This window comes from Heterocephalus glaber, unplaced genomic scaffold (assembly GCF_053883595.1).
Source record: "Heterocephalus glaber isolate CG9 unplaced genomic scaffold, H.glaber_assembly_v1.0 deba00001555, whole genome shotgun sequence".
In the NCBI taxonomy this organism is placed as follows: domain Eukaryota; kingdom Metazoa; phylum Chordata; class Mammalia; order Rodentia; family Bathyergidae; genus Heterocephalus; species Heterocephalus glaber.
The window spans coordinates 6,031,683-6,046,949 of record NW_028258346.1 but is presented as its reverse complement, the minus strand read 5'-3'; the positions used below and the strand labels follow the sequence as shown (position 1 = coordinate 6,046,949).

General features: G+C 34.5%; 1 protein-coding gene across 9 annotated transcripts in view; it reads right to left on the bottom strand.

The window, feature by feature from the left end:
• The window catches only part of Vps13b (vacuolar protein sorting 13 homolog B), a 728,055-nt gene extending 713,781 nt beyond the window's left edge, over positions 1-14,274 (bottom strand). For 6 of the 9 annotated variants that reach the window (XM_087190742.1, XM_087190740.1, XM_087190746.1 and 3 more), the window contains exons 1-3: positions 12,361-14,274; positions 11,848-12,023; positions 1,351-1,494 (exon numbers count right to left, since the gene is read on the bottom strand). In XM_087190742.1, the coding sequence (XP_087046868.1) occupies positions 1,351-1,494; positions 11,848-11,994 (291 nt within the window). In that variant the 5' untranslated portion in view covers positions 11,995-12,023; positions 12,361-14,274. The remainder of the gene's footprint in view (positions 1-1,350; positions 1,495-11,847; positions 12,024-12,360) is intronic. The other 3 variants (XM_087190748.1, XM_087190747.1, XM_087190745.1) reach the window with 2 other exon arrangements.
• Between the last annotated feature and the right edge of the window lie 993 nt (positions 14,275-15,267).

Below are 15,267 nucleotides of genomic sequence, written 5' to 3'. Positions count from 1 at the left end.
AATACTGAATGTTTTCAAAATAAATTTTCATAGGAATATAATATTGGTCTGCTTACTTCCAGGAACCACAATATTTAAGTTAAACTGGATACCCTATGATGAGTGTTATCACTATGTATGCTTAAAATGTACCAATAAATGTTTTGCTATTTAAAAAAAAGTTAAACTGGGTAATACAAGCTTGCAATCAAAGATCTCATAAATTGAAAAAAAATTATGAGTCCAATGGGTTGATACAACAAAATACCTATTTAAAACAGGAAATAATTATAATAGCTTATAAATAACCTTAATTTCATACATATTAAAGTTATATTTAGGATACACTAAAATTGCCTTATGGTTCTTATGAAAATAGTCATGTTAAGAATACTTATCAATTGACTTAAAAATGAAAGGCAAATGTTAAATGTGTGCTAAGAAAAAAGGAATAAAAATGAATGACAAACACACTACTTTCCTACAAGATGAAAGTGAAAGCATTCTTCACAAAATGCTGCTGTTGCTTCTTAGACTAGAAAATTTTTGGCAGATATTTCTCAAAACCAGTAATATACCTTTGCCCAAAAATGAAAGAAAGAAAGAGAGAGAGAGAGAGAGAATGAATCAGAGAAGAAATATCTGAAATAACCAGTTTCTGATACCAAAAGTTCAAAACAACAATGAAATCTGGTGTTAAGAATGTATTTTTATCTTTCCCCCAAAAAAAAAACCCTGAAAAATTTTCTAATTTAGAAATGTCATGTACATAACAATCCATACAAGTCCATTCTACAAATTCAAAAATATTAATGTAAAAATTAGCCTGAATCAGGCCTCATTTCTATTCTGGATATAGGTAATAAGCCATCTACATGTCTAGTAAGGCTATGACTAAGCAAAATTTGAATGAAAACATCCTTTAAATGTTTTACTCAAATTTAAAAACACCTGTCTATAAATAAAGTTACTTTGGGCCTGGGATTTAGCTCAGTGGTTCCCAGTTTGATTCCCGGTACCCAGAAAAAAAAAAAAAAGTTACTTTATAGGTATGTAAAAAGTAGATGAGTGGGCCTCGCTAGCACAAGGTTCCAAGTTCTATCCCTGGTACCAAAAAAAAAAAAAAAAAAAAAGTTACTTTAATAGGTATGTAAAAAGTAGATGAGTGGGCCAGGGATTTAGCTCAGTGGTTCTGTCGCCTGCCTCGCAAGCACAAGGTCCCAAGTTCGATCCTCAGTACCAAAAATAGAAAAAAAAAAAGTAGATAAGGTAAGATTTATGTGACAACTGACAATCCAAAAGTTAGAAATGTCAAGTGTCATACCTATTAAAATTGGGTAATATAAACAACTAAGTTCAATAATTTCTTACCTGTATTCCATCTTTAAGTTTCAAAATGCATTCCATTGTATTGATAGTAATTACCACTGGTTCTGAACCTAGTTTTGTCCATGGTACGTGAATCCTCAATTCATGAATATGCCCACTTAAAAATGTGAATGGTAATTTCAGCTCCTTAAAACATAAAACATTAAATAAAACATAGTAAGTACTTAAATATTTTTATCTTAATATCCAATTCTTTCTTGAAATAAAAATGAAACCCCAACACAAAAATATTTTGGGTATAAAAAGTAGAATCAAACAACAAACTACAGTTAATGATAAGCTACCACAGCTTATTTTGCAAGTTACACTTAATAAGTTTCCTCCTCTGCTGAATAGAAATTATACATAATTGGTACATAATAAAGGCTCATATTTAGTACTGGTATCATTCATAGCAGTAGACAGAATAAGTACAGAAATAGATGCAATGGCATTTTTCTTAAATCTCTTAAAATATGTCCTCAGAAGGTTTTTATACGCAATTTAAAAGGGGAGAGGAAGGCTTAATGGGACAGAGTAAAATGACCTAATAAAATGAAAACTGATCAACCTACAAAAACAACTTACTCGTTTTACCTCATTAAAGATTTGACCTGGATTCTATTTGGTCATAAATTTAAAATTTTTTCTGGCTGCTTTCCATTAGGCAACCAGTTAGAAACAAAAATACAAACTTCACCACAATCACTTACACTAATTTGTTTCACTTCCAGAACAAGTTTTTGTTACTAATCAACAAAGAAAAAAGAAACTGAATTTCTGACATATTTTATAGTTATGTAGCTATTTATAAAAGTTAATGTAACCCTTTCCCAAAATAGATATTTTAGGCCATGAAATAAATCTTAACAAATTCCAAAAAAAGAACTAATTTCTTGCATCAGATAATAAGGGCATAAAAAGAACATACTCCATCATCAAGTTGATTTTATTCCTGGGAAACATATGTAAATAAACATAATATACCTCATAAAATCAGGACAAAAATCACATGATCATCTGAATAGATGCAGAAAAAGCCTCTGATAAAATTTAATATAACTCCATGATAAAAGTCCTGAAGAAACTAAGTACAGTACAGAAGTATCATATCTCAACATAATTAAGACTATATAAGAACAACCCATGGCCAACATCATATTGCATGATGAAAGCATTTCCTCCATACAGACCTGAAATTTTAGAGCCATCAAGCAAGAGAAGGAAATAAAATGGATACAAATTTAAAAAGTACTGTGCCTTGCACATATGATTCACTACTCAGAAACCCTAAAAACACCACCAACACTTAGAACTAATAAACTAATTCAGTAAAGTAACAGTATACAAAATTAACATATAATAAGCTTTTCCATACATCAATAATGAGCTCATTGAGAAATCAGAAAACAAGTCCATTCAAGGGCTGGGGATTTAGCTCAGTGGTTTCGCCGCCTGCTGCCCAAGCACAAGGACCCGAGTTCGATCCCTGGTACCAAAAAACAAAACAAAAAAACAAGTCCATTCACAATAGCTTCAAAAAATAAATATAATATCTAGGAATAAACCTAACCAAGGTAAAAGACTTCTACAATGAAAATTATAAAATAATAAAGACACTAGAAGATAGAATGGTCTCTCTCTCATGTTCATTAATTGAGAGAATATCATTAAAATGGCCATATTTACAAATGTGATCTGATTCAATACAATCCCCATCGAAATACCAATGACATTCTTCACAGAATGAGGAGGAAAAATCCTAAAACTCATATAGAAGCACAAAAACTCCTGAATAACCAAAGTAATCATAAGTAAAAACAGCATTGTTGGAGGCTTCACAACACCTTATTTCAAAATATACTACAGAGCTGTAGAATCAAAAACAGCATGGTATGAAACAGACACATAAACCAACAGAATATAAAGAGGATCCAGAAATAAAACTCATGCATCTATAGCCATCTGATCATCAGCAAAGGTGCCAAACAACACATGTTGGGGAAATCTCAACCTTTTCACAAAATAGTGCTAGGAAAACAGATATCCACATGTACAAGATTGATATTAGATCTCTATCTCATACTCTATAGAAATCAACTTAAAAGGATCAAAGACCTTAAGATCTGAAACTCTGAAACTACTAGAAAAAGATATAGGAGAAAAACTTCAAAATATAAGCACAGGTAATGATTTCCAGAATAGAACTCCAACAGCTCAAGAAATAAAACCAAGAAATGACAAAGTAGATTACATCTAATTAAAAAGCTTGTGCTTAGCAAAGGAAACTGAGTAAAGAGAAAATCTCTGCCAGCTATTCATCTCAGAGGATTAATAGTTGTAATTTATTTTAAAAATTCCAAAAAGTTGCCAAGAATGAGTAATCCAATCAATAAATGAGTAAATTATATGAACATATACTTCTCAAAAGAAGTGTAAATGGCCAATAAATATATGGAAAAAAAGCTCAACATCTTTAGCCAACAAGGAAATGCAAATCAAAACTACACTGAGATTCTACCTCACCCTAGTCAGATGGCAACAATTACAAAAACAGAAATTAACAAATGCTAGCAAAGATATCAAGAAAAAGGCATCCTTATACACTGTGGGAATATAAACTAGGACAGTCACTATGGAAAACAGTATAGAGGTTCTTCAAAAAACTAAAATAACAACTACCATATTATCCCTCTATGCCACACCTGAGTATATACCCAAAGGAAATCAAGGCAGCATACAAGAGTTACCTGCATACCTATCTTTTTTAAAATAAATTTTATTTTATTTTATTTTATCCCTTTCCCCCCCTCAAACCTCCTCCCCTCCCTATGTACAAAAGCTTTGTTTCCACCTTTTTTTGTCCCTTTCCTTCCTTTCTCCTTTCCTCCTCCCTTGTTCCCCTTCCCATTTGAACACTTTCTTCCCATTTCTCAACATCCATTACACATTTTAGTCCTTATTTCCACTTCAGGTTTCTCACACCAGAGAAACAATGCATTTTTTAAACACTACATACCTATCTTTACTGCAGCATTAGTCACAATAGCTCAGCTATGGAATCAGTCGAGGTAACTGTCAACAAATCAATGGATATATATACACAATGGAATATTATTTGACCATAAAGAATGAAATCATGTCATTTGCAGAACAATGGATGGAACTGGAAGTTATCATGTTAACCACAATAAGCAAAACACAGAAGACTCAAAAAGACACCTAGTGCCTATGGCATGTTTCTGCTCACATGAAGAACCTAAAAAAGAGAGACCTAAAAGGAGAATTACAGCACAAAATGTGAACTATGAAAATGTCACAATGAAATAGTAATTTGTAAAATATGAGTTAATATTTATAATAAAAAGGCAAAGACTGTTAAACCAGATTTTAAAATACAAAAAGTAGAGCTGGGAATTTAGCTCATTGACACTGCACCTGCCTCACAAGCGCAAGGTCCTGAGTTTGATCCCCAGTACCAAAAAATAAAAAATTAAAAAATTAAAAAAAATTGTTTTTTATAAAATACACATTTTAGATCTGAAAACACAGTAAGCTGAAAATAAGATTTTAAATGATATGCAAACAACAACTATAGAAAGCTAGTATTAGTATCAGACAAAACAGACTTCATGTGAAAAAATGTTACTAACAACAGGACACTTTGTAATGATGAAATTGTCAATTCATGAAGAAATATAAAACAAATAAGAACACAGCAACAAAACCCCCAAATAAAGCAAAATCTAATGAAATTGAAAGAAATAGAGAATTTATAATAAGGAGACTAATACAATAATGGATAGAACCAGAAAACCTGAGCACTATCAACCAATTAGACCTAACATGTATACACATTCAACAACTGCAAAAACACATTCATCTCAAGGGAACTCTGAAAATATGTGAACTGAATAAAAATGAAAATATATATGAAAATGTATGAGGTGCAGCTAAAGAAATGTAGAGATGTAACTAGTTGTAACAGTAAAAAAAAAAAAAAAGGTATGTTAACAATTAGACTTCCACCCTAAGAGGAGAAAAAGAAAAACAAAAAACAGGCAAAATGAAGAATCACAATATTAAGGCAGGGAGAAAAGGAATATGTGGAGTCAAACTGTTTTAAGTTTATTTAGGAAACAGTAAAAGTAGTACTTTAAGGTAGACTCTAATAAATCAAATATGCATTCTATTACATTTAAGGTGAAAAACTTGAAAAGTTTAATTTAAAAACTAAAGCAAGAAGAACTACTAACATGAAAAAGCAACACATTACAGGAGGATTTAAGTATATTCAACAGTGAGATATCAAAATAGTAAATTTGTTACTATGTACTTAATAACATAATTTTAAGACATATAAAGTGAAAGCTGATAAATCTAAAAAAAAAAGGTGTGGACAAATTCACAATCATAATTGGAGATATTAAAATACCACCCCTAGTAAGTGATAGAATAACCAATGAAAATCCGTGATTTACTATATCCAAAAAATCCTACCACTCAATTTGAAATAAATGACATTTCTAGAATAGCACAGCAACAACTTTAGAACATAATTTTTTTGTCAACTGTGCATAGAACACTTACAAAAATAGATGATACACTGAGTCAAACTGTAATGGACTGGAATCATACAGAAAATATGCAGACCACAAGTAAATTAAATTACAAATCAGTAACAGAAAGGTAATTAGCAAATCTCCAAATGTTTGGAAATTAAGCAATATATTTCTAAATAACCCAATGATCAAAGAAGAAAAAATCAAAATGGAAATTACAGAAACTTTTGAACAAAAAAAAGACAACATAAAATTCTGTGTGTAGAGCTAAATAATATGGTAAGGAACAGCAGATGCACATATTCACAAAAGAAAAAAGATTTTTTAAACAATCAATAATCTAAGCTAGAAAAAACAATAACTCACATTCAAAGAAAGGATACTAAGAACAAAATTAATGACAAAGAAAGAAGTATAACAGAGAAAATAACAAAAATAAAAGCTCTTTGAAAATACTGATAAAAGTTGAAAGACCAGCAACTGCAATGAATACAAACTACCAATTATCAGGAACAGAAAGTGTACATCAATCACTACAGATTCCACAGATACAATGTTGCTAAAGGGCAACCTTAAACAATTGCAAAAAAATAAGTTTCATATCTTTAAGGCAATTTAGAGCAAAAACAGGCAAACTCAATAAAAAGTCAGTATGTAGTTTAGGTGTTTGCAAGCCATGTAGTCTCTGTCCCAGGTACTGAAGTCTGCTGATTTAATGCAAAAATGCCCCTAGATACTAAGAAAACAAATGAGGATAGCTAAGTTTCAATAAACTGCAGTTCCAAAAACAGTGCAAATCACAGCTAATCTGGTCCTTAATTTTCAGCAAAAGGAGAAAGTCCTTGGAAAATAAAACTCACCAAAACTGACAAAAGAAGAAATAAAAGTCTGAATGGTTCTATATCTGTTCAAGAAATTAATCAACTATTTACAACTTTTCCACCATGACCCAAATAACTTCATGACTAATTTTTCGTACACTTAAAAAACTAAGAACACCTGAGAGTAGTGGCACATGGCTGTAATCCCTGCATTCAGAAAGTTAAGGCAGGAGGATCAGGAGTTCAAACCAGCCTGGAATTACACAGAAAAACTGTCTCAAAAACAAAGAAACCAGGCATGGTGGTACATGCCTGTAATCCCAGCACTCAAGTTGAAGCAGGAGGATCACCAAAAGTTCAAGGCAAGCCTAAGCTACATAGTGAGTTTGATTTGAGGTCAGCCTGGATCACACAGCAAGACCCTGTCTCAAAAAAAGGGGGCGGGGGGGGATTACACACTTCTAGATTTCAAAACTTACTGAAAGTTTCAATGATCACAACAATGTGACTTCCATAAAAGAAAACACAAGGAATATGAATGAAAGCCCAGAAATTAACTTTTTTTTTTTGGTATCAGGGAATCGAACTCAGGACCTTGCACTTGCAAGGCAGGCAGTGGAACCACTGAGCTAAATCCCCAGCCCCCAGAAATTAACTCTTTACATCAAATAATTTTCAACATGGGCACCAAGATCATTCAACAGGAAAGGACAGTCTTCAACAAATGGGGCTGGTAAAACTGAATATTCACGTTTAAAAAAAACTGGACCCTTATGTCATATATAAATATTAACTTGAAACGGATCAAAGACCTACACCTAAATGGACCCAGACCACAACTGAACAAAGCTTCTTCTACAAATTAGAAGAAAACATAGGAGGAAAGCTTCATGACTAAAACTGGCAATTACTTCTTGAGTACAACATGAAAAACTCAGGCAACAAGAAGAAAAAAAATAAAACTAAAGACAATAAAACCAAAATCTAAAACTTTTGGCCAGTCTGGCACAGTGGCATACACCTATAATCACAGCTACTCGGGAGGCTAAAGAAGGAGGATCACAAGTTTAAGGCCAGCCTAAGCATCTTGGGGAGACTTTATGTAAAAATTAAAAATAAAAAAGATCTATGGATGTAGGTCAGTAGTAGAGTATCCTTGGTTTAATATCCAGCACTGCCTAAATAAATAAAAACGTTTTTTGCATCAAAGGACATTATAAATAGAGTAAAAGGAACAAAAACAGGAAAGAATATTTGTAAATCATGTATCTGATAAGGGGCTGATAGCCACAATACATAAAGCACTCTTACAACTCAACAACAATAAAACAAACCTGATTCAAAAATGGGCAAAGAACTTGGAGACTTCTTCAAAGATGACAACAATAGTCAAAAAATACACAAGAATATGCTCAATATCACTAATCATAAAGGAAATGAAAATTAAAACTACAATGAGATACCATTAGGATACCCACTAGGATGGCTATAATAAAAAAATAGGAAATAATAAGTGTTGGCAAGGATATGGAGTGACTGGAATTCTTGTGCATTGCTGGGAAGAACTCAAAAGATGGGCAGTCCCTATAGAAAACATTATCAGAGTGCCTCAAAAACTCAGATGTGGAATTACCATACCATCTAGCTAGCAATTACAATTCTTGGTATACAACTGAATTGAAAGCAGGGTCTCACTAAGATATTTTTACACCTATGTTCATAGCAGCAATATTCACAATAGACAAAAGATGGAAACAACACAAGTGTTCACTGATAAATGAACAAAATATGGTAGATACGTACAATGAAATATTATTCAGCCTTCAAAACAAAGGAAATGCTGACACACATTACAATAAGGATGAACTTGGAAGACATTCTGTTAAGTGAAATAAGCCAGTTCCAAAAGCACAAACACTGAATGATTCCATTTATAAGAGCTATCTAGAATAGTCACATTCATAGAGACAATGTAGAATGGTAGTCCATAAAAGGCTGAAAGGAGGGGTGGAGGAGATTAGAGAGTTAGTGCTTAATGGGTAGAAAATTTCAGTTTAGGAAGATGAAAAAGTACTAATAGGTATAGATGGCAGTAATGGTTGCACAACAATGTGACTGTAATTAATGCCCCAGAACTGTACATTTAAAAAAATGGCTAAGGTGGTAAATTTCATGTTATATATTTTATAACAAATAAAAAGAAAAAAAAAACAGTAATACCAATGTTGTATAAACTTTTCTAGAGATTATAAAAAGTGGGAATACTTCACAAATAATCTAATGAATCAATATATCTGATAATCAAAACCTAATAAGATCACAACAAGGAAAAATAAGCTAGTGTCACTTACAAGCATAGCAACAAAACTAAACCAATAAAATCCAACAGTATCTGAAAAAGATAATATATAATAACTGAGGTTTATTCCAGGAATGCAAGGTTCGTTTAACAAACTCAATGTAATTTCCCATATTAACAAAACAGAAAGATAGGAACTCAGTAAATATAATATTTGATAATTCAACACCCATTGGATATTTTTAAAATTTGGTACAAAACCAAGAATAAAATTTTCTTAACCCAAAAAGGCTGTTCACAGCTAACATCACTATAATATAAAGAAAATGTCTACTCTCACCACTACCTCTACTCCACATTGTATAAGAGCTCTTAGCCAGTGAAATAATTTTTTTTCCTTAAATTCCTTTATTGGTACATTTTAGGTATACAATACGTTTACATTTATCATTGGGTGCTTGTACCTGTACATGATGTATCTTGGTTCTTATTTTTTCCCCATTACCTGTGCGCCCTTCACCCCTCCACCTTTCCCTATTTACATAGACTTCATTTCCATTTTTTTTTTCTTTTCTCATAATTTTTCCTTTCTATTCTTTCCTTTCCCCATCTCCTCCCACCACCCCTAGCCCTTTGGACCTTTTCCTATTTCAAAGTATCAATTATTTGTTATTAATCCTTTTAATCCTTATTTACACTTTCAGTTTCTCACACTAGAGAAATTATTTGGTATTTACATATGTGTGTCCTATTTATTAGTGAAATAATTTAAAAAATAATAAAAGTTATAATCACTGGATAAAAAGATGTAAAATTAGAGCTAGGGATTTAGCTCAGTGGTTTCGCCGCATGCTGCGCAAGCGCAAGGACCCAAATTTGATCCCTGGTACCAAAAAAAAAAAAAAAAGATGTAAAATTAGATTTGTAAATGACATGAAGGAACACATAGACAATCCAAAAGAACATACCAAAAAGTGTCAAACAAGCTAAAGAGGCAAAGATTTCTTAAGATATGAAAAGCCCTAACCATAAAGGAAAAGACTGATATATTGCGCCTCAATAAAATAATAAAACTTCTGCTAACCAAGAAACCTTTACAACAATAAAAAGACAAGTTAAAAACTGAGAGAAGATATTGCAAAACATATATTTGACAAAGAACTAAAAGAAAAACTCCCAAACATAAATAAGAAGACAGACAGAAAAACAAGTTTAATTTTTTAAAAGCAAAACAGAGAATTTACAAAAGAGGCTATCCAAATGGCCAATAAGCATATGAAAGCGTTCATCATTATACATTAGGAAAATGCTATCACTACACACTCATCAGAAAGGCTAAAATTAAATAACATACCAAGTGATAGTAAAAATGTGAAATAAATAGAACTCTCGTACATTGTTAGTGAGACTATAAATTAATGCAACCACTTTGGAAAACTATTTGGCAGTATACATTATTCCTAAATATGTGGCTATGGGCCAGGGATTTAGCTCATTGGTTCCACCACCTGCCTCGCAAGCGCAAGGTCCCAAGGTCCATCCCTAGTACCAAAAATAAACTAAATATGTGGCTACCTCTCCGGTAGCCACCTATGAGAAATACGTATGTCCATCAAAATACTTGTACAAGAATGTTCGTGAAAGCTTTCTCTGTAACAGCCAAAAGTATAAACAACCCAAATGTCCATTAATATAATAGGTAAATAAATTGTAGAATCTTTCTACAGTCTAATAATAAAGGCAAACCACAAAACAAACTTCTGTTCATCCAATAAGATGGGCTAACCTCAGCCATAATATTAAAAAGATGTCAGACACAAATGATCCAATTTAGATAAGGTTCAAGAACAAGGGAAATATATCTATCTTGATAGAAGTCACAACAGCAGTCACCTCTTTTATGAGTGCAGAGTACTGATAACAAAGGGGCAGAAGAAAGCCTTTTAGGGTGGTCGAAATACTCCTTTCTTTACTTGGATGGTGGTTGCACAGGTCTATACATATTTAAAAAGTGGCATGTTATATATAGTTTGTGCTCATTTGAGAATTTTTAAATGAAAATATTAAGACAGTTAACCTTGGAAAAAGAATGGGGAAGGAGCCAATTTTCTAGAAGACAACTGTATTCAATAACAGAGGCAATGAAATATAAAACTTAATAACCACAGCCATCAGTTTAAGTCTTCCCTTACTAAAAAGTAGCTGCTTAGTCTCTGACTCTATTGAGCATCTACAGGTATTTCCTATCCTCAAGCACAACAGAATTACTTGACATATATCCCTAATAAATATGCTAATTGAATATATGAACTTTGAAGTTACAGTTCATTTGCATCAGATAATTTGCATGTTGAAACTTTAAAACGTGAATAAAGAAGTTTCAAATTTTACTGTCATTCTTGATGTATTCTACTCAATTCTCTGCAGATGCCATGGATGTCATCTCTCCTAGTAACACAGACAGAACTTTTCCTCATGATGTAACCATGCTGTCATTCAGACTGGGCCACTGCTCAAAAAGGAAAACAGAAATCTATATTTTCAGCTTTGTACAGAATTTCAACAAGGTACATTTACAATTCGGTAATGCCTGAGAATCTGAACAATTTGACAACAACCATGAAATTTTCTTATCAGTTGAAATTTACTTTAATAAACTCTCGAAAGAAACCATTTTAAAAATACTGTAAGTCTTGGGGCAGCTCAAAATACATTAGCAGGAAAATTACATTTTTATGGCACAATCTCAAAAGTATGGTCGACAGACTACTCTAAACAAGCGGTAAATGTTTCCAGTCAATGACAGCTAGAAACTTACCTGTTCCAGTACATCTAACTTTAACTCGAGCTTGCTGAGAACCACGTCTCCACCCCATAGTGAAAGCTGTAGGTCTGAAGGCTTTAAGTTTTTGATATAACGATTCACATAGCTCATTAAAATTGGGGTTACATAGGACTCCAGCATATTTTAAGGTTACAAGTCCAAGGCAAGCGCTGAAAGGGATGAAGACAGCAACGTTAGAACTGAGTCTAAGGTATACATAGCGAAGAAAAAAAATTTTTTTTCTCAAGAAGGGCTAGAAAGGCCGAAAAGCGGACTCTCGCCTCCTCCCAGAAGTAGATAATCCCGCTCCGGCCACTACTTCCCCACCAGAACCACTCGCCTCTGCTCGCCCAGCTTGGTGGTGTGAGGAGAGCGAGTCCCCTGGAGTGGGAGAAGCGGGCTACTTTTGGCTGCTGCAGCTCAACTACACTGCAAGGCCCTAGCCTTCCGGAACCCAGCCGGATCCACTGCCATAAAACCAGAGCTACAGCCCGGCCGTTCTCGTACCTGGCGCTGCCGCCGCCACCCTCAGCTGCCACTCACACCGGATACTGCGCGGTCTAGTCCTCCTCGGAGTGTCTGGCACCCGCCCCTGGCGGCGGCGCAGCTGGTCCTCCGCGCAACTTCCGGGTGTGCGCTGCTGGGTGCTCAAAACAAAGTGCCCCCCGTGCAGCGCACGCCACCATCGCCACATCCGGCGACTGCTGAGTCCAACTGGATTTCCTAGGCCATCGAAGATATTCAGTGCATCTTCTTGCAGAACTCTTACACTCCTCTAACCTGTGCCCCCATTCTGAGCCAGCCAGTGATTAGGCCCAAGCTCTAGGAAGTGACCAGAGGAGGTGCGGACCGGTAAAGTGGAGACACCGGAGACCCGGAAGTGGAGCTGGGGCGAGAGGGGGCGGTTGCGCGTGCAAGGGCGGAATCGCCCGCGGCGGTTCCTTGGGTGGTCGCCAGCCCTAGGTGAGGAAGCACAGTTTACCCGCTCTGGTGCGGGAAAAGACAGCCATAGTTCTTGGAGCCCTGAAGAAAAGTCATTGTTTCCCTTGGGAAACAGGACTGGGAAGAGGAACTTGCGTTGTTAGGACCGATTTAGGGGACTGATTTAAATTTAGGCCCGAGGTTTAATTGACCAAGGGAGGCTGTGGGAAGAAAATTGAAAGGATTAGAATATCTTTGGCGGATACGTTTAAACCAAACATGGAGACAAGCTCTCGTGATTTGTTACTTTCGTGAAGAGTTGGTAAAATATATTCCCTCCTTTACTGATGCCGGTGTGGGGAATAGATGATGAATGACCGAAGAGAAGACTTTGGGGATACCGCTGAACTGCAGTCTGATATGGAACTTTAAAAAAGGCACAGGAACGTCAAGATGAAGAAAATAAAAGTTCTAGAGACAATAAAAGTAGCTGATAGGGAATGCAAAGTTTTAAGGCCAGTGTTGGTTGTGTTAGGCTATAACACAACCTTGTAGTAGCTTGCAAGCTAACAAAGTCAAGAAATTCAATACTTAACTTGGAAAATATACACTGGGTTTATAGGAACGGCATAGGACATGCTGTGTAATTTTTTACCAGCTTCTCATTTTTGGTAATCTTTGAAGAAAACACTTCCCACTGCATTTTGAAAACAGATTTATGAAACTCTTCAATACCCACCCATGCCTAAAGCTCTTTCCTGAAATTCAGAAGCCACTATTTCTTGAAAGACCTTTGGCGACTGCAGTAGAAAAGCATAAATGAAGATGCCAAGGGGTTTAGATTTATTTTGTTAATGAAAATAAACTTAAATTTCACACAAAACAGCTAATTCAAAACAGCTCCTCCCTCATAAACCCTTGATGAATAACTCAAAATAATTTAGGCATTATGAAAACTTGCTAAATTAGCCAAATAAAGTAACTGAAAAGCATACAGATTGAAGCCATGACTAAGTTATTAAAATATAATGAAAATTATCACACTAATTGTATAGACACTCAGTTCACAGAAGAACTGAAGGTCTTACCTTTCTAGAGGAAGAAAAGGAGCCTATTTTTATTGTGTCAATCTAATAAAAACTATTAGAAATTAAATAGTGGATATTTATGTGACTGAGATGTTTGAGCAAAATAATACATGGAACGCTAAACTTTTGTTGTAGTCTGCCATTTTTTTCTTGGAGCCAACAACTTGCCAAATTCCTGGCTTAGGAAAATCATCTGAGTGCTGTTTAATTATCAAAAATCAATAGTTTTCAGCTTGTGTTACATTGTGTACACCACAGTACACAATGTATCTGAAAGCATTCAAGATTAATTTATTTTCATTAATAAGTATCATTGCTCTTGTTTTTTTTCAATATCAAATGTGGGGCCAAGGATTTAGATCTGTGACGCCACGCCTGCCTGGCGAGCACTAGGTCCTGCGTTTGATCCCAGGTGCCAAAAAATAAATAAATAAATAAAATGTCAACTATATTATTACAAGCCTTTCCCAAATCTCCTATTATTACAAGTCTTTTTATAAGATTTTTTTCCCTCATAATTTTTTTGTCTCCTCTAGGAGAGGAGGGAGGTTAAGCAGTAGTTCTATTTAGGCAAGCCTTGTACTTGATCTTGGCAGAGAACTGTCAAGTTTCTCACCTTTTAATGTGTTGTTAGCTGTAGGAATTTTATAGAAGTACTTTAATAAATTGAGGGAGTTCCCCACTATTACTATCTTGCCGAGAGTTTTTTTTCATGAGTGTATGTTAGATTTTTATCAAGTGCTTTTTATGCATCTATTCATAATGATACAGGAATGATACAGGGGAAATAAATGTAACTCCCAACATGCTAGATGTCAGATACGCCAAGTTCATGTTCCCAGAAGTCAAAGAATAAATACTAAGGAACGATGGAAATTAACAGTAGGAAAATTTATTGAGGAATAGGAATGAGGAATAAGAATAGCTCCTGATTACTATTCAGGTTTTCTTACAATCAGGTGTTGTCGGGTAACTGCATTCTGACCACTTGAAATGAACAGAAACTATGACTATACAGGCCTGGCTCATAAATACCATCTATATGAGTCTTAGTCTTTTCGACATCATGAGGATGAATAAATAAGATGCAGAGGACTCCAGGTCTGAGGAGATACCAAGGACAAAAACTAGGAGACTGATGCGAAGAACCATTGCCTAGAGCAGGGATGCCCAAATCTATGCCACAGCAGTTATCACTGAAAGCTCTAAGAGGTTCACTATCACTGGCCTAGAGGAACACAGTCTGCTAATTAGTAATACCTGCTAAGATTTTACATGATTGAGAAATCAACTTCTATTTAAGTTATAGAGATTAGGGGTTTATCAGCAGGAAGCATTATTTTAAATAATACACAGGTAGTCAATAGACCTGAGCTAAACTTAATTCAACCATATTACTTTAGGA